Genomic DNA, 20128 nt, shown 5'->3' on the forward strand with positions numbered 1-20128 from the left:
GTCTTTCTGATACATGGAAAGGTCACATTATTAAAGTGCCCATATTATGAAAAAAACACTTTCTGGGATTTGGGGTGTTCTTTTGTGTCTCTGGTGCTTCCACACGCATGCAAACTTTGAAAAAAATCCATCCATGCTGTTTTGACGTCACAAGCCGAAACAAGCTGGCTAACCGCAACCGTTAGCTCGTAGCGTTAGCATGCTAACGCTAATGCTAACGCTAGCATGTTACCTCGTTCTCAATAGCAAAGCACTGCTACAACACACACAAGTTCACCATAATCTACAAAAGAACTACTTACATGTGCGCCCTCATTTATAAGTCTCCCAGCTAATCCTGCCTTGTAACTGACCGAAGTTGTAGAAACAGCCTTTCTTTTACTGTCTATGGAGGTAGCTAGCTGACATGATCTACATCTGAGCTACTGCACATGTGCGAGTGCAATCAAAGATAGTACAGAAGAAGAAAAGAGGTCTCACTCTGTAGCTAAAACAGAGACCAGGTGAAAAGAGGATCTGCAGCAGTGAGAGTGTGCAGTACAACAAAAATATGTTTTTTGAAAATTAAACCATGTAACCCTATTCTGGTCCAACCTTAAAATACAATTATGAACCTGAAAATGAGCATAATATGGGCGCTTTAAAGATTTTTGTAGAAAAGAAATAAAATGTGTCTCATACTGTTTCCGGTGACACAATGTGCAGGCACATAATTAACGAAATGTAGGTCATTGCTTTCCAACAAACAGTGCACATACAGAGTAGATTAAAAAAACACTATTATTAACATTATCAACATTATTTACAGACTCAGAATTATTGCAAATGAAATTATATTATAAACATGTACTTGTGCAAATGGCACAGTAAATGGAAATATGGCATTGTAAAAACATGGCAGAAAATCATTGAAGTGCAAGAGGGGCATAAGGGCATAAGGGAGAAATCAGGGTGAGATTTTGATGGGGAAGAGAATCATGGATGTGTGCATCATGCAGCGTGTCCTAAATCATGTAGTTCATTGATTAACAGATCACTAAGTAATAAATCTGAGTTTCTTTGTTTACTTCAAACAAAACAGATTATGTTATGCTTTAGGAAAAAAATCGAATAATCTTGGCCTGAAGGAAAGCTTGGGCAGCTTCTCAACAGAAAGTAATGGACTTTGTAAAGCACAATCCTACTGAAAACAGGATGAACTATGGCGGCACTTGGAGATTGCAGACCTCCGCTAAGTCATGCCCTATCTTGCAATATTAATGCAATGTGAATCTTCTGAGAGGGGAACACATTTTTTCGATTATTCCGACACCACATGAATGGACCTATCTCACAATGTAAACAGAAGTGAAAAATAATTAATGTTACCACCCCATGATTCAGAAACACATTTAATGCTTTCTTCCTCTGCCCATGCTACTTTCTTCCACCAATTTTCATTAAACTGTAATCCTTGAGCTTGAAACAGAGCCGGGTGGTGATTTATTTTTTTTCTAGGCTGGCGAAGGCTTGGCCTGCCCTACACTGCCTCTGATTTGTTTACCCAGTGGTTCTCAACAGACACTCGACACTCTCCCGGGGGGGCGTGAGTAGGCTACTGGATGGAAGGAAAAAAAAGAAAAATCAGAAGAAAAAAAAAAAAATAATAAATCACGAAAATTCCCCCCATGTTGAAATGCAAGTGGTTGGACTATTATAAAGGCCTTTTTATAGTTGTGCGTAGAATCGATGTTGTAGGGTCCAGCGTAGACACAGACCCCTCTGTGTCTACACCGGACCCTATGCCGTAGCCTGACGTGCACCTCTTGAAAAATGTAACTACACGTCGCGGCGACGCACGTCGCTCAGCCGTGGCTCGGTAGCGTTGCATTTCCTCCCCGACTCATTTCCTGGTTCTCCTTCTCCATAAACATGAAATCAAGGAGAGAGTTAACTTTTCCTGCTCCGGATTTCCCACCATGCTCAGAAAGAACAGGGGAGACACTTTGTTTCTCTCACTATGAGTCTAGAGTCGGTACTCGCTCCGGAGCTAATCGCCGTCACTCTCTCACTTCTCCCTCTACCACACACTCCCCACACACACATGCCGGCTCGACGCACACACCAGTGCACAAGTATAAACGCCAGGCCACTTACTTAGGCTATGGCGAAAGCTCTGCGTGGAGCCTCCGCAGAACTGTAAAACAAGCTTAACGCACAAACAAATCATCCTCCTAGCGACTTTTTTTGTCAAAAGCGACTAGCGACAAATCTAGCGACTTTTACTGGTGTTATTGGAGACTTTTGTGGTGTTTGGAGACTTGAAAGTCACGAAAGTCACTCTGCAGTTACTGTGCTCAACAAGCAGCGGGTGCTGCCGTCAGCCCCTCCCCCGTCCAAAAGCCCTCACAGGCGGTCAGTCTTTCAGTAGCCTCGCGCAGCAGTCCCAGCCTGCAGTCAGAGCAGAGAGGAGACACACACCACTCCGCGTCCAGGCTGCACACACGCACACATTTTACATTTTACGTTACATCATAGCCTAAACTTTATTGAAACACAACTACTCCACATCCAAATTATTTCAAAACCAAACAAAAATGGAGAGATTTCTAGTGAGGACCAACAAGGCAACCAACGCACCACCAGCCTACCTGCAAGCTTCTGTAAAAAATGCAGATGATATGCCTACTATTAGGCCTAGTAATAATAACAATAATAAAGCATAAATTCATATCAGAAGTCTGGTGCCAGTTCCCAATTATAGGGGGGGGGCAACTGCAATGAACCAGCTTTGGGGGGGCCCAGCTTGCAAAAGGTTGAGAACCCCTGCCCTAACCAATCTAACTCCTCATGCAACCTACCAACCCAAACACCCAAGGCAATGCGTACTAGCCAATAGGAGGCAGAGTAGGGTAGGTCATGATTTTGCCATTCTAGGGAGCGGATCTAGCGGGTCTTTTGGTTACAAAAACGAGAAAAAAAAAGCGTATTTTTGGTTATCACAAGTGTAACCACATTCAGTACACAAGTTGAAACAAACACAAAGGATATATAGTATATGCTAATTTCTGAAGAAAAAAATAATGTTTCTGTTCAAGGTTGATGTTGCTGTTTCACAATTTCTGAATTCTTTATTTTAATTTTCAATCATATCTCTTACAGAAGTGCCTTTTCCCTTTTGTAAAACTGACATTAAGCAATACTTACAGGTTGAGCGGCTGCCATGCCGGCCACTGAGCCTTAGTTTTAATAACAGTCAGTACTTCATCTCCCTGTGAAGAGAAAGAGAGAAAAAGGTAGTACATAAAGCAATTTGTCACTAAATGGATGACTATAAAAGGAGAAAAAATAAACATTGACAGAGAAAAGGCCAACAGTGACAAATTGACACGCCTGCAGGGAATGAGAGTACTCTCATCCAAGGACAACAAAGTGTGTTCAACTTTTTGTTCACAAAATGGCTCTGTGCTGTAGGATAATAGTTATTCTGTTGTTCTAGTGGGGAACGGCACTTTAATACTGTTGGATCCAAACAAATGTGCATAAATTGATCTGGTACAAAAGAACACATGTGGCCAGCCGGCACTCAGAGACAAAAGACTCAGAGACCATGTGGTCTTTCAAACAGAGGGTTATGTATATTTTAGGTTCATGTCATATTGAAACAGCAGCAATGATTGTACAAGGGATAATTCATTGCTTATCTAATATTTGAAGGATCGTGTTTTGTTTAAACATTGTGTTTAGCTACAGTTAGAAGTCATCTGCCCAGATGCTACCTTAGCCTACTGTCTGCCCAGACACCATAGCCTCAGCCTCAATGAACACTATGAACTTGTGAACTGTTTCTCATTCCCAGGAATGCTTGGACTTTGTTACTATCAGTTTAACCCTTTCTTCCATGAACTTTTTGGTCCGTGGTGTGCTCTAAAGATCGGGGTTCAACCCGATCGTCAAACCAAAAGGGAGACTGTTGGATCCAAACAAATGTGCATAAACTGATCTGGTACAAAAGAACACATGTGGCCAGCCGGCACTCAGAGACAAAAGACTCAGAGACCATGTGGTCTTTCAAACAGAGGGTTTTCGGCTTACATGTAAATTCCACATCCCTTGCTCCAAACTCCTAAATGAAGAAAAGGAGATAAGAAGGCCACAAAATGGCTGAACGACCACGAAGTAGTGGCCAAAGTGGTCAAAACTCTAAGAACTACAACCTTATAGTTCACACCTCTCAGAGATCTCTGGATCCCCATTCGCTTAACGGCCCCTGAACACAGCATGCGGTCGGGGCCTATAAAACCTTCGGACCCACCTTTTTTCATCGTCTTCCAGTGCAACCCCGTTGCTGAAAGGAGGCACGCAAGCACTTGTGCTAAACTTCTATTTTCTGGAGAAGCGGATTTCATTTCGGTGTTCAAAGAGCATCGTGGATCCTATGAAAAATGCACCAGTGTTCTTCATATCTGCAGGAGAAGGACAAACAACGTTTTTCTTCTCAAAGTCGACATAGCTCCCCTCCTTCTGCCCTTTTTCGAGGGAAAGTTTCTCCGTGGCCGCTGACGAGCGACATGGACCAGTTCTGTTCTTTCGTGGAAACCTACGGACTGATGGACTATATACAGTAAGGCTTAGTGTTCTGGGCAGAGATAGAACATAGTATGTTTATTAATGTGTGAAGGCTAATGTTGCCATTGTTTTCTATTAATGTGATCGATTGATTGACTGGTGCGCGTGTGATTTATTAATCTATGATTGTGACCGCTGAGTCAAATCTATTTCTGTGAATGTACTCTGATCACGGTGCATTGTTGATAGGTTGTGTTGAATATTGCAGCTAGCTTGTTAAAACTGTAATTGCTACCTGCTAACTCCCCTTTCACGGAGTTTTAGTTATTGTACAGAGTGAGATAATCAGGTTTGTTCAAATGTCTTTCCTTTCCTAAGGGGTTTCCTTTCCTCTACCACTAACACACACACACACACACACACACACACACACACACACACACACACACATACATGTACGGACTATGTCTAGCTAACTGACTAGCTTAGTCACGTGGTGTTGCAGTCCGTTGCAGGTGGAGACTGACTGCAACAAAGTATATAGCATGACTTTGTACCATGAAAAAGGCTTCTAAACCAAATACTTTACAACCGGACATGTTTTAGTAGTAATGTGTCCCGAAATTGGGGGGGAAATGACTGGCGTTAGCATGCAGCTACTTGTAGTTAGCAGTAGATGGATAACTCTAAAGTTATCTATGGTGTTCCTCAAGGCTCGGTGCTTGGACCAATTCTATTCACCTTATATATGTTTCCTCTAGGCAATGTTATTAGGAAACACTCTATTAATTTACACTGTTATGTAGATGATACCCAATTATACCTATCAATCAAGCCAGATGAAACAGTGGGGGAGGGTGTATAGCTTTAGACATGGCACCCCTCCTCTTCTCTGCTTCTCTTCATAGTCATCCGATTAATCGACTTTGAAGGGCTGACTCAGGTTTGCCTAGGACCAGCTCATAGTTATGCTGCTGTAGTTTTAGACTGCTGGGGGACTTCCTTTGACACACTGATCTAATCTCTCTTTTCATCTGGGTACATTCATGTCCCAGAAATGCTTGTTACTAACTTATCTCCGGGGAGCTTATTCCCCGCGGCCCTTATGTTTTCTCGCCTCACAGTTTTCCTTGGATAGGGGTGGCACCTAAATCATGGTTGCAGCTGCCGTGGTCTTGCTTAAAGCGCCCATATTATGCTCATTTTCAGGTTCATAATTGTATTTTAAGGTTGTACCAGAATAGGTTTACATGGTTTAATTTTCAAAAAACACCATATTTTTGTTGTACTGCACAGCTCTCTCTCACTGCTGCAGATCCTCTTTTCACCTGGTCTCTGTTTTAGCTACAGAGTGAGACCTCTTTTCTTCTTCTTCTTCTGTACTATCTTTGATTGCACTCGCACATGCGCAGTAGCTCAGATGTACATCATGTCAGCTAGCTAGCTCCATAGACAGTAAAAGAAAGGCTGTTTCTACAACTTCGGTCAGTTACAAGGCAGGATTAGCTGGGAGGCTTCTAAATGAGGGCGCACATGTAAGTAGTTCTTTTGTAGATTATGGTGAACTTGTGTGTGTTGTGTGTTAGTGTGTTAGTGTTGTGTGTTAGCATGCTAACGCTACGAGCTAACGGTTGCAGTTAGCCAGCTTGTTTCGGCTTGTGACGTCACAAGCCGTGCCGATTTTGAACAGCCAGAGACTGAAGGCAGGACACATTCAGAAACCGTATCTCACTCAAAACAGCATGGATGGATTTTTTTCAAAGTTTGTATGCGTGTAGAAGCACCAGAGACACAAAATAACACCCCAAATCCCAGAAAAAGTGTTTTTTTTCACAATATGGGCACTTTAATGCCCTGCTGTGCCCCGCTACACATTTCTCACATCAAATCCTCTGAGTTTAGTCAGCAGAACCAGGCGTTGTTGTGCCTTTTGGTAAATGGAGTCAGTGAGTTGGGAGAAAGACAAAAGGCTGTCAATCTCTGTGCCCAGATACTTAAAGGCTTCCACCTGCTCAACTGCCTGCCCATTCACCCTCAGGGTTTCAAAGAGAGGGTGATGGGGGTCAAACATTCATCATCCCCCATAGCACAACTCTTTTGTCTTGGGAGATATTGAGCTCCAAGGAGCTCTCTTTTATCCAGGACATTAGGTTGTTTACCTCCTGGTGGTATGCAGCAAGGGATTCCTTATTCTTGATGTGGGCAACCATGGCCATACTGTCTGCATATTTAAAAAGTGACTTGTTGCTATTGTAGGTTATATTGTTTGTGTAAACGGTAAAATAAATGGGAGATAAAAAAAACACAGTCTTGGGGGAGTCCAGTGTTTAAAATCATGTTTTGGAATTTAAATCCATTGACTACTATGTTCTGAGCTGGTACGCAATTCAATTCAATTCAACAACTTTATTAATCTCACAAGGGGCAATTTGTTAAGAGCAGCTACAGACAACACACACTTATATACAGCACACAGGCCTACACCCTAGAGAGTAGTTATCCATTTGAAAGTCGAATTGCAGAAGGGATAAAAGAGTTAGAAGTAAAGGCTCTCCGGCTTCAAAATGAAGAGAAAGACAAGAGACTCGCCTTCCTAGAGAACAGAGTGGCTGATCTAGAGCAGTACACGAGAATGAATGATGTTGTTGTATTGGGGATCAAATTAAAACCTTGGTCGTATGCACGGGCAGTGACAGTGACCACTGACCACGATCGGGAGCTTGACGGGTCGGTTTCTGACTCTGTGGAGCAACAAGTGGCAGCCTTTCTACAGTCCAAGGGCATCAAATTGGACTGTAACACCATTGAGGCTTGTCACCCTCTGCCCCGGAGAAATAACAGCGACAAACCAGCCATTATAATGAGGTTTGTTAACAGAAAACACAACAATGCACTACTGAAACAAGGAAGGAAGTTGAAGGAAACAGACGTCTACATGAATGAACATCTCACCAAACGAAATGCCGATATCGCCTGGAAAGCATGATCCTTGAAGAAGCAGAGGAAAATACAATCTACATGGGCCACAAACTTTAAAATCTTCATTAAACTAAACGGAACACCAGAGGAGGCGAAAGTGATGGTGATCAAAGACATTGCGGAACTTCACAAGTTTCAGTGAGGAGCAAAGTGGATTATGAGGTAACTGGAAAACACAAGTAAATAAACTCACCTCAAACATGACACACTCTGAAAATAATCATTTATCATCTAGGACTACATCTGGAGATAATACACCTTTACCTATAACCCAACTGCTTGCTGATTGTGATAAGCTGGAACTGAAATAATTTGAATACACAGAAAATAATTTCTTCTTTAACATCAATGACCAATGCAGCTATTACACCGATGATCAGTTCAACGAGACTATCAACACAGATCAGAAACTATCAATTATTCATTTTAACAGTAGAAGTATGCATGCACATTTTCTCAACATTAAGGAATATTTACGTCAATTCACAAAACCGATAATTGCAATATCAGAAACGTGGATTAATCCTGAAAAAGGTTAGGACTTTGAATTAGATGGTTATGAACTGAATTATAAGAACAGGGAGAACAAGACTGGAGGAGGCGTGGCTGTGTATGTGGACAAAAACCTCAATTTTAAGGTGGTAAAGGGAATGACAACTGCAATAGGAAATTTATTAGAATGTTTAACAGTTGAAATCTGCATCGAAAAGAAGAAGAAGAATGTAATTGTTAGCTGTATTTATAGAGCACCAAGTTCTAATATTGAACTATTCATGGGGTGGATGGAAGAAATGTTCACAATGTCAAATCAAAAGGACATGTTCATCTGTGGGAATTTTAATATAGAGCTGCTCTTAGTGATAGAGAAAGACAGAGGTTAGTTCCAAACAATCCATTCACGGCGTCGGACATCATTCATTTTCATTGCTGGCCGTCGAGTAACTTCTGAGGTAATTTGATTAAATAGCTACCTCTTTTGAATTGTCAACTGTCTATATTTTATCAGAGGCCCTTTATGATGAGAATACTGATCTTTATTTGTATGTGTGCACAGCGTAATTATATATATTTTTATCTTGGTAGCCGACCGATTGCCTGCTAGTTTGTTAGCTCGTTAGCTCGTTTGTTAGCTTGACTTCGCCAGCTGTGAAGGTATCGCTACACCAACAATTACGAAGTTCAGTAGTGAATATCTGACAACTTTTATTTAGTTAGTTATTGATGTTGGATTACTAGGATAATTAAGGTTGATTAAGGACGGATTTTATTTAGATTTTATCTGCTGAACCTGATGGTGTTAGTTAGTCAGCTGAGTACTGTGTGTCTAGAAATAAGGTTGCGTTTGTTTAATTATACCCTTGAAAGGGCTGTTGGATTACATGTATGAATACAAATTATTACACACAAAAAATATGAGTAAGTGACATATGACAATGACATAAGTTTAAATATGAAAAAGTATTAAGGCAAATTTCACAGTTGTGTTTCTTTTAATGTTGATTTATTTAACGTTTCCACTGTTTTTTAAGTTCAATAATTGCAACATCTTTCCAGAAGTCAACAAGTAATCGTGTTAAATTATCATGATTTCAATATTGACCGAAATAATTATGATCATATTTCTTTCCATATTCGAGCAGCCCTAGCTGGTGCTGGCGACGGCTGCTGGTGGTGGCTGCTGGCTGCTGAAATAAGAGGCGACTGGAGGCTGCGGACGGTGTGCCAGGGATGGAGAGGCCAAATACATCCATGGCAACCAGTAAGGTGTTTGGCAGTGGACTAGATGTTATGACCTTAGTTGAGGAAGTCTGCTGTGTTGAAATTGCCTTCTTAGTCTAACTCTTGCTGCCAAGTTACCCCTTATCACGGTTGTTTACCTTCCTCTCAGCCCTGATGCACTTTGATTGAATCCTTAACCTCAGCTTGATATATGTGAAGGATATTTTTTGTTAATTAATCTTTGTTGCTCTTATTCAGAGCTTATTCTTCTTACTTGTTCCCACTTGTTTTTTGTTCCACAAACCTTAGCCTGATGATGTGGAGAGGATTTGTTTTATTAAACACTCAGCATCTCAAACACTAACCCCCAAACTCCTGGCTCCAGCTTTACATGCTGCATCCTCCTTTGCAGGGTGCTGATGTTAGGCTGTAGAATCTGCATTTGCTGAAGGGTTTTATAACCAGTGGTGCCAGCGGTAAATCTTATTTGTATTGCTTTTTTTTTAATTGTCTCCTTTCCCCACTGTATTCTTTTTTTCTGTACTTGTTCTTGTTGTGTCACTCATTGTTTAATAAAAAAATGTATTCATCCAAGTGTAATGAGTTGTTAGTCTTTAATATATGTGATACTTTGTGTATGGCTTAGTCTTAAAATGATCATGGTTGTGTGGTCAACTCCTGCCTCATCAGAAGAAGTGGGCTGGACACTAAATGCTGAATGGACTGTTGCTACTCTGCTTTCTCAATCGCTCTCTGACCACGGGTAAGTGAATCGGAATTACAAGCAAAATCAAGGAAAATACAATAGTCCATGAATCATCTTTGATTTAAAAAAAAAAAAAAGATGTAGTAAGGTTAAGGTTAACCCTTGTGTTGTCCTTCGGGTCCCCGGAACTTAGTTTATTTTTGACGTTTTTGCATTGGCTTGGCGTTGAGCTTCAGGTCCCCGGTGACCTCGCGTACTATGTGATGTCATTTAATGTGAACTGGCACGGGGGGGGGTCCCAGACATGTCAGAACAAACGCGTTTGGACAGGCTAATACAAAATGTAAATAAACTAAACAAGACCCCGTGACACGAAGGACAATACAAGACAGTAGCCTAGTGCTACTCATGCTAACACAGACGTGAAGCTTTCCCTCCAAAACTTAAAAACGTATCTATACATAGCTTTCAGTTATCACCCTACCACTCCAAATGTAAAACTGACATTTACAAATATGCAATAACAATCAAACAAGTACATGGGTATGTGTTTTTATTCATATTTACCATTCAATATCGCAATCGCTGCTGTCAGTCCCATAGTAGAACATGACAGCGCTGCGTGTTTGGAACTATACAGGCTTACATGAACCACGTGACCACCCCACTAGCGAGATCGAGTGTCGCAACTCTTTATATCTCTATGGCTCTGGATCTGCTTAATCCAAATAACCACAAACCAACTGAAGACTTTATAAACACAATGTACAGCTTAAGCCTCTATCAAAAAAGCACTAGACCCAGCAGGATTACATCTCACTGTGCCACTCTGATTGACAACATATTTACGAATATTACAGAAAATAATACAATAAGTGGATTACTGATCAATGACATCAGCGACCATCTACCAGTGTTTACAGTTTTTCATAATGACTATAAGAAGGAAAAGCAGGAGATTAAATTTGAGTACAGACGAGTATGGACAGAAGTGGCAATACATGCTTTAAAAAATGAATTATTAAATCAAAATTGGGAAAAAGGTATATAAACATTGATAAAGCATATGATATATTCTTAAGGGTATTTAAATTGTTGTATGATAAAAACTGTCCATTTAAAGGAATCAATAGAAAACTTAAATATTCAGACCATGGTTAACAAAGGGATTACAAAATGATTGCAAAAAAAAAAAAAACTATATAAAGAATTCATAAAAAATAGAACCAAAGATGTAGAAACAAAGTATAAGAAATATAAAAATAAGATAACTAGTATTATGAGAAATTGTAGGAAAGATATTATAGCAAATTATTAGATATTAATAAAATCAATATTAAAGGTTTATGGACTATACAATAGTGTTATTGGTAATGGTTCTAAACAAGTTAATTATCACCATCACTTTATTAATAATGATATGATTATTAATAATGTGGATGATGTAGTAAATGGCTTCAACAATTATTTTGTAAATGTTGGACCAAAACTGGCAGAAAAAATTCCGAGAATAATGTTGATTTCATTGATAATAACCCTTACTCAATGTTTCTTTCAGCAGTGGAAGAGAGGGAAATTATAGAGATTGTTCATGAATGTAAAAAAAAACTTCAACTGACTCTAATGATATTGACATGAGAATAGTTAAAAAAAAGTAATTGAGGGAATTGCGAAACCACTAAAACAAAACTGGAGACAAACACCACTTCACAAATTACAGGGTTTCCTTGCTTCCTCAATTTTCCAAAATCTTAGAAAAACTCTTTGTTGGCAGGCTTAACAAATTCATCAATAAACACAACATACTAAATAAGAGTCAAAACGGATTCAGACCCAACAGATCTACATCTTTAGCAGTTATTGAGGTAATTGAAGAAATCACTAATGCCTTAGTCCCAAAAAAAATATGCAGCTGGGATATTTATTGATCTCAAGAAAGCAGTCGATACAATAAATACATTTGAATCTTGTTTTGTTGTTTTTTTTGGTTTTTTTTGTTCTGTTTTGCATTGTTTTTGTCTGTGAAGCGACTTTGAGTCTGTGAAAAGCGCTATATAAATTCAATTTATTATTATTATTATTATTATTATAAATCATGACAAATTAATAAGTAAACTTGAACGGTATGGTATCAGGGGGTTGTTTTGAACTGGCTGAGAAGCTATCTACATAACAGGCAACAGTTTGTGAAGATGGGTGAAAACATGTCGTCTTGTTTGGACATTACTTGCGATGTCCCCCAGGGGTCAGTGTTGGGGCCAATTCTTTTTATTCTCTACATAAATGACTTATGTAAAACATCACAATTTCTTAGATTTGTCTTATTTGCAGATGACACAAATATTTTTGTACTGGTGAGGATTTGCAGCAGCTTCTGGAGTTAATCACACCTGAAATGAGCAAATTTAAAAAGATGGGTTGACAGTAATAAATCATCATTACATTTTAGTAAAAACCAATATCATGTTGTTGGAAATTGTAAGTCAAATAATCAAGTGCATGGTAAGATAGTATGACTATTGAAAGAGTGTATGTAAATTAATTTCTCGGTGTGATTATAGATCACAAGCTCTGCTGGAAACCTCATATAAAACACGTTCAATCTAAGTGTTATGTAAATTACTGTGTGGAGGTCTGGGGCAACACCTATAGAAGCACACTGCAACCACTGATCACACTACAAAAAAGAGCTATAAGAACAGTTCATAAAGCAGAATATTATGATCACACCAACTTTCTGTTCTTACATTCCAGAGCTTTAAAGTTCATTAATCTAGTTGAATTTCAAGTTGCACAAATCATGTATAAAGCAAAAAACAGACTACTAATAGGTAATACAAGTAAGTTCTTTTTTGATAGAGAGAGGGGTTATAATTTAAGAGACAAGTTTAAATTCAAGCTTCTAGCTGTTCGCACGACTATAAAAAGTCAGTGCATTACAATCAGTGGTATGAAATTGTGGAATGGTCCGTGCACAGAACTAAAGCAATGGCCAAACATAATCCAGTTCAAAAAAAGATACAAAGCAATGATTTTCAAAAAATATAGAAAAGGTTTGTTGCAATATGTGTGTTCATTGACGTATGTTTATGATTATGTGTGTGTGTGTGTGTGTGTGTGTGTGTGTGTGTGTGTGTGTGTGTGTGTATTATATATATGTGTATTATAATATGCATGTGATAAATATAAATAAGATGGAAAATGAAATAATAATAATAATAATAATAATAATCATAATTTACTGAGTTATAGAAAAGGGGTAGGATTAAATAAGTGTATACCTCTTCCTACTCCTTTTAAGACATGTCTGTGTTGGCTAATATTACTATTTAATATTCTGTTTATTGAATTTTTTCCTTATTTAACTTATTAGTAAATTTTTTTATGTTTTGTTTGGTTTATTTTTCTGAAATAAATTTCTTCATTCATTCATTCAATTTAAATCTCTTTGTTTCACACCAATCATTTCAGAGCAGGTTTTGACTATACTGTTCAGGCTGTTTCTGTCTTTCACTGTGAAACTGTGAAACCAGTAGATAAAAAAAAAAAGGCTTTAAGGCTCATAAGGCTTTCGATAAAAGATTGATAAATATGACAGAGAATGACTGGCCTGACAGAAAAGGATTTCAGTTTCCTGAGTAAGTGAATTTTCTGTTGCCCCTTTTTCACAATATCGTCGGTATTAACACTGAATCAAAAATGGTACCTAAATATTTAAATGAGGTGACCATTTCAACCTTTTCATTGTGAATGATAGACTCCCTGGCTGCAGGTTTAACGCGTCTATAATCCATGACAAGTTCCTTGGTTTTTGAGACATTTAAGTCTAAGAAGTGTTACTCATACCAACAAACAAAATCAGGGAAAGCCTTCCCATGATCAGATGCTGAACCTTGGAGAAGGGAGAGCAATACTGTGTCATCTGAAAACTTGACTAAGTGGATTCCCCTCCTGAGAGCTCAGTACAACCATCAGTGTACATAATAAAAAGGAGGGGAGAGAACACAGCCCTGTGGTGAGCCTGTGGACATAGTTAGAGGGTCTGAGAAAAAAAACTCTCCTCAGGGAGTGAAGAGTTGCAGCCCGCCCCACCTGCTTCTCGTCATAGTTGTCAGATTCATCTACCATATAATCAATAATATAACCAAAGTAGCCAGTACAGCCCAATCCGGTTGGGGAGAGTTCTAGCCCGACCAGGCTCCTCTCCTTAACCTGTCTCTCTTAATTATGCTGTTATAGTTTTAGACTGCCAGGGGACTTCCTTTGACAGACTGAGCTTCTCTCTCCTAATTTTTTTAACTTTTCGACCACAGCCCTTGTGTCCCTTGTCAGTTGCCAGATTGTTGTAGTACCTTGTGTCTCACTTTCCAGCATTATTCCTATTGTCTCTTCCCTGTGTATGACCTCTTGTCACGTTTTTGCCTGCCGTTTTTGTACCTTTGCCTACATTGTACCTTTGTACAATAAACTCTATTACCTTTTACATCTGCTTCGAGTCATGCTTTTGGGTCCTCTGAGTCCCGTGACAGGGAAAGAACAACGCACTGTCACTTTCCTACATTCTTTAAAGAAAAGCATCTAAGACTGTAATCTTTCCTGTGCCTTGCCTTTAAGAATTATTAGTTCCTGGTCAAAAACAAAACTTGAATTAAAGGTACACTTTGGACTCTTTGGACTAATGAACTCTTCATCTGAGGACACTATTGAGTCTGAAGCATCTGAAAATCCTGTGTTACAGTCAGTGTTGGGGAGTAACGGAATACATGTACCGGTGTTACGTATTCAGAATACAAATTATGAGTAACTGTATTCCGTTATTCTCCTACATGCTGATTTACTAGCCCCAGAGCCGTTGAAAGACTAGCCCCGTTTGACATGTTAGTTAACGTTAATCTATCTGCTTGTTTAGGTACACATTCAGCCAGTTGGAACAGAAGAACACACCAGAATAGGCCTGTTTAGTAAGCTGTATGTGATGGCCGCATTCCTACTTATAAAATGCAATTCAATGTGGAAGTAATCTAAGTATTCAGAATACATTACTCAGATTGAGTAACGTAACGGAATACTTTACAAATTACATTTTTGGGCATGTATTCTGTACTCTGTAACGGAATACGTTTTGAAAGTATCCTTCCCAACACTGGTTGCAGTGGCCTCCAGTCATATTTGTCTATTTAAAAGTGACCTATTATATCGGTTTTAACATGTTTACATGCTTTAGTGTTCAAAAAACACTTTATTTTTCTCATACTGCCGATGGCTGCTGCACCTGTATTCGCCCTATGCATTAGACGCTCTGTTGGAGCGCCTGTCTCTCTAAGCCCCCCTCCCAAATAAAACCCAGTCTGCTCTGATTGGTCAGCATGATTCTGCATGTCCGCAAGTCTCTGGAATCTCAGCTGTTGTTGCACTCTGCGCCTGAGACTGACTGCAACAGAGCAGGACATTGTAAATGTCCAGCCTTTATTGGTGAAAAATCACCAATAAAGGCTTCTAAACCAAATACTACTCAACCAGATACAGTATGTTTTAGCAGTAATGTGAACCGAAATTGGGGACAACGTGAGCAGCCAAGATTAGAGGTTGCCCTAGCGTTAGAATGCAGCTCCTTGTAGTTAGTAGTGGATTGTAATTGAATAGAGGTCTTTGCTCACAGGGATTTCTCTGAAATACGTTTACCACATTATTTGAAGCTCTGGCCACGTTTAACATGAAAATCTGACATTGTAACATTATAGATATGACAGAAAATATGGAAAAGCATAATAGGTTCCATTTAAAGCTACAGTTGGTAACTTTCATACAAAATATTTGTCATATTTGCTCAAACTGTTACTATATCCTGATAGTACTAGATGAATCAGATAATCCATGAAAAAAAAAAAATCACATTCCCCTGCCTCCTCTTCCTGGCTCCTGGTTCTCCTAATGGCATAAGGAAAACAACCAATCAGCGCTGAGGAGTCTCTTACTTATTGTCAATGACTGCTCTTGAACTGCAGTCAAACTGTAAAACTAGGCAGGGCTTTAAAAGTAGTAGCTTAGTCCATAGGGAGTTGGGTTGGGAACCGGAGGGTTGCTGGATCAAGTTGCCGTACGGACCGAAGTGCGGAGTGTGGACTGGTAGCTGGAGAGATGCCAGTTCACCTCCTGGACATTGCCAAGGTGCTCTTGATCAAGGCACCAACCCCCCAACCACTCAGGGCGCCTTTTCAGCAGTCGCAGCCCACTCACTCTGACATCTCTCCATTAGTGCATGTATAGGACCTGAGCATGTGTGTGTATTTCAGGCCTGTGTGTAGTGTGCAATAACAACAGAGTGTAAATCATAATTTCCTCATTGGGGATCAATAAAGAGTATAAATTAAAAATAAATATGAATCAAGATTTTGTTCATGTATTGCCTATTTCTTGCCTCAAATGATTTCAGAAACATATTTTAGTGTACTACTTACAAACTTTAATGATAAAGTTTGCTCTGGCCATCCACCCTGTAGGTGGTGCTTGGTATTGGCTCGACTTGCTCACAAACCTCATTTTACAGCTAACCAGTACACTCAAAAAACTGAATCGGGGGGTTGTGCACTTTAAATAGTTTTTTAATGTTCAGTTTATTTAAAATACATGTCTTTGTTAGGTTAAAATGTTATTTTCAAGTAAAGTACATGTAATTGTGTCTATTGTTACCTGTAAAAAATATGAACGTGTTGATAAATCCCCAAACATTTAATTTAAGTGAATTAGGATTGCAATACTTGTTACATCCTGAAGACGGCAGTATAAAACACCAGCTGCCATTTAAACCAAAAAAGGAGAAGAAGACTGAGATGTGTCAGACTCAAGGGGGTAAGCTTCTCCTCGGACCGCAAACCTCCTCTGGCGCCATTTTGATGCTACCAAGCCATCACCTCCCGTTAGCATTCCATTGACTGCCATTCATTTTGGCGCCATTTTGGCGCCACTTTGACAACGAATAACTTTACATCTGAAGTGTTTAAAGACTCTATTTGTCTGTTTATTTCTAAAGAAACACGACAATGTATAAAAGGCTCCATTACCTTGTACCTCACATTATGGCTCCATAGCAGACGTTTTTGTAAAAATAGGCTAACGATTGTGTCATAACCACGCAACTTACTGTCGCATAGTAGAGGAATTACCGTATAGTACAGGAGAAGCGTGCAAGCAGTTTCGTCTCACATTAGCTGTTTAAGTGTAATTACTAATGTTAACTAGCATTTTAGTTAGCAATAATTAGCCTGTGCCTATGTTATCTCCTTACATATACCTACGCTCTCCGTCTCTGCAATATTCGGAATGATTGAGATTTCTCTTGGCACAGTTACCAGAAGACTTACAACTTTCAGACACATTGCTCCTGGCACATTTACGTCGTCTCTCTCAGTTGGAGGCTGCGCAGTAACGCTAGCCATCACCGGAAAAGTGCTTTTAATGGCCTTCACTGGTCTCAGTCCAGAGCAACGGGATCTGTTGGTCCATTATATATATGTCAATGGTCAGACTGTGCATGCGTATAGATTTGAACTCCTGACCCTGCTTCGGTTAATTTCGTTAATTCTGTTGAAAAAGTTGCAGTTGGTGTTTGGTGTCTGATTTGGAAAAGGTAGGAGGACATTTTCTTTCACTCAAAGAATATTTTCATGTTGACCATGATTATACTTTGTGATGCAAATGTTCACACATGTTCGCTAGCAAACTTAGCTAGCTAGCTAACGTTAGCTGTATGACCCAGGTCGGTTTGCTGTTCATCCAGCAGGGCGGCGCTTATATCTACGTGTGTAATGTTTCTAAACTTGAATTTAGTGCTGGTGGCCCAATGTAATTAGAGGGAGAGGGTGAACAACCAGACAAATGACATTCAGGGTCGCTTCCACAGCGGTGTGGCCACGGCGCTCACGCAGTTTATTAGTTCAGGTAATCCGGCAGGCCACAACACCACAAGCAGCATGCTGCTACTAACATTAGCCTCTGAGCCTGAAGTGAATTTTGTGGCTGTGTCATGCTCGCTGTGCACTAAACCTTCTGCATTTAGCTAATACAGATAAACAGAAATAGAAAAGGTGCCATTTGTGGACCTGAGGCATGGTTAGCTGCAACACTGCATGTTACTTATGTTTAATTTCAAAGCAGTTGGGCAGGACCCATCCGCTTATTTGTGGTAAATTTGAAAGTTTATTTTGCACATTTATTTAGAGTATAAAATATATAGGCCCCCCAGCCAAATCATTAGTTATTTTTTCATTATTTTTTAATTGGGTTAAGTGTGTGAAAGTCATGCATTGTATTGTAGCTCAGCAACACTATGTAACTACAGGTCGCACTACCCGCCGCTTCGGTCCCCCACATACATACACAGGTATGTTTTGCTGTTGGTAGAAAATATTATGGAATTATAAGTTGATGTTGACTAGTGAATCTGACTGACTAGACAGTATCTGTGAATGCACCCTTAAGAGTAGGCTATAAAGTTGGGTTTTGAGAGTTGCCTGAACAGCAACTCTTGTGCTTCTTTTAAATTATTTTTTATTTGCATGTGCTTCTCAACATACAGCACTGATCACACAAACAACTGAGGTCGGTTTTCGGGTTTATCTATTAGTGAGTGTTGTGAGTAGGTAAGGGACAAAAACTTCAGTTTTCGTACGTTAAAGAGATTTAAAACAAACAAGATTCTTTACTGTTTTTTCTTTCCCTTCCCTGTTAAATGTGGACATCTACAAAGTGGTGGTAACCTTGTTTGAGATGTCATCCAATTCACATGTTTATAGAAATGTGAGGTTTGTGTAAACATTATTGTATTAAACTTGTACATCTAGAGTTTTGTTCAGACATTAACAGTAAGGTGCTAATTTTACTTCCAGTTGATTACTGAGGTTGTAGTGGGTGGTGGCGGTGTACAGTTTTAATGTACAAATGTTTTATTATTATTATTGTGTCTACCTACATGAGAATATTAGGAACACAGTGTAAACAAAAACTGAAAATATCTAAGTATAGTTAAAGGGAAAATCTATAGCAGAGCTGTTGGATTGCATTAGATTGCCCTACCTAATAAAGTGCTTTATTAGTATTTATTAAATAATGTAAATGATAAAAAATGATCTCTAGTTTGTTACAATCACCCAGCATTACTTCATCTTATTATGTATACACATACTGTTTAAGGTGTGATGCTATTACAATTATTATATACAGGAAATCTGAATTGCGTAGGTAAAACATTTTCTAATATCATATTGTTTTTCTCCTTGCTCTCTCTCCTCTGTAAAGGATGCCAATGGTACAGCTGTTGAGAGGGAGCTTGAGAAGTCACCTTTGGTATCTACAGCATCAATGTTAAGGGAGGTGATACCACCACTCCTCCAGCCGATGTTGGAATTGTGATTGAGGGTGTTGAAGTTCTGCACGACTTGGGAGACATTGCCTCTGCATGTGCATTCAGTTATCTTAACAGACTGAAAGCCTTCTTTGAAGTACTTAAAAAGCTATTCCTTCATTTGGATGCTTGCAGACTCTCAACCAAGGTACAGCTACTCAAGCACAAACTGTACAAATGAGACAATCACTGATTTGGATGCTGAATGTTCCATAGAACAGGAGAAATATTTTGGGCCGAAACTGAATAAAATTATTACCTGTTTGAAAATAGAGCAGAGAAACTACACTTGAGGAAAACAACCAATTTTTTTGCAAACTTTTGAAAAACTTTTACCATACATGAAAAGTGGTAGTTGAGTGGCACTACTAGAGAAGTGATGTAGAATTGCTGAAACCATGCTGTGCAAAAACAGTTGATATATAACCATGGATATTTTGTGAATGTTTTAACACTAAGTTGCATCAAAAACAACTGCAAGGAAGTTCAATCATCAGACCATCTTTCATCCGTATGTTAAAGAAATGCTACCTTAACCGAGAGCAGCAATCTGAGTAGATGTTTTAGTGTTACCGTCTAAAATAAAGTTTCCAGTGGCAAGGCTGTTAGATGGAGAGACTATTATTGTGTTGTAAACAAATTTGAAAACTGTAAAAAGTATGAATTATTTATTAAACTGTAAAGAATTAATTATTTATTAAACTGTAAAAAGTATGAATTATTTATTAATTTTCTGTCTATCAATCAATCGACTAGTAATTCCATGTGTTACAAAC

The 20128-nt window shown here is 39.0% G+C and overlaps 1 protein-coding gene across 1 annotated transcript in view; it reads right to left on the reverse strand.

Moving 5' to 3' along the window:
* The window catches only part of LOC144522554 (spondin-1-like), a 279723-nt gene that overhangs the window by 82437 nt on the left and 177158 nt on the right, over window positions 1-20128 (reverse strand). The window contains exon 7 of the mRNA XM_078257725.1: window positions 3187-3251. Coding sequence (XP_078113851.1) covers window positions 3187-3251 — 65 coding nt within the window. The remainder of the gene's footprint in view (window positions 1-3186; window positions 3252-20128) is intronic.

The sequence above is a fragment of the Sander vitreus genome, chromosome 8, assembly GCF_031162955.1.
Source record: "Sander vitreus isolate 19-12246 chromosome 8, sanVit1, whole genome shotgun sequence".
NCBI classification, from domain to species: Eukaryota; Metazoa; Chordata; class Actinopteri; order Perciformes; family Percidae; genus Sander; species Sander vitreus.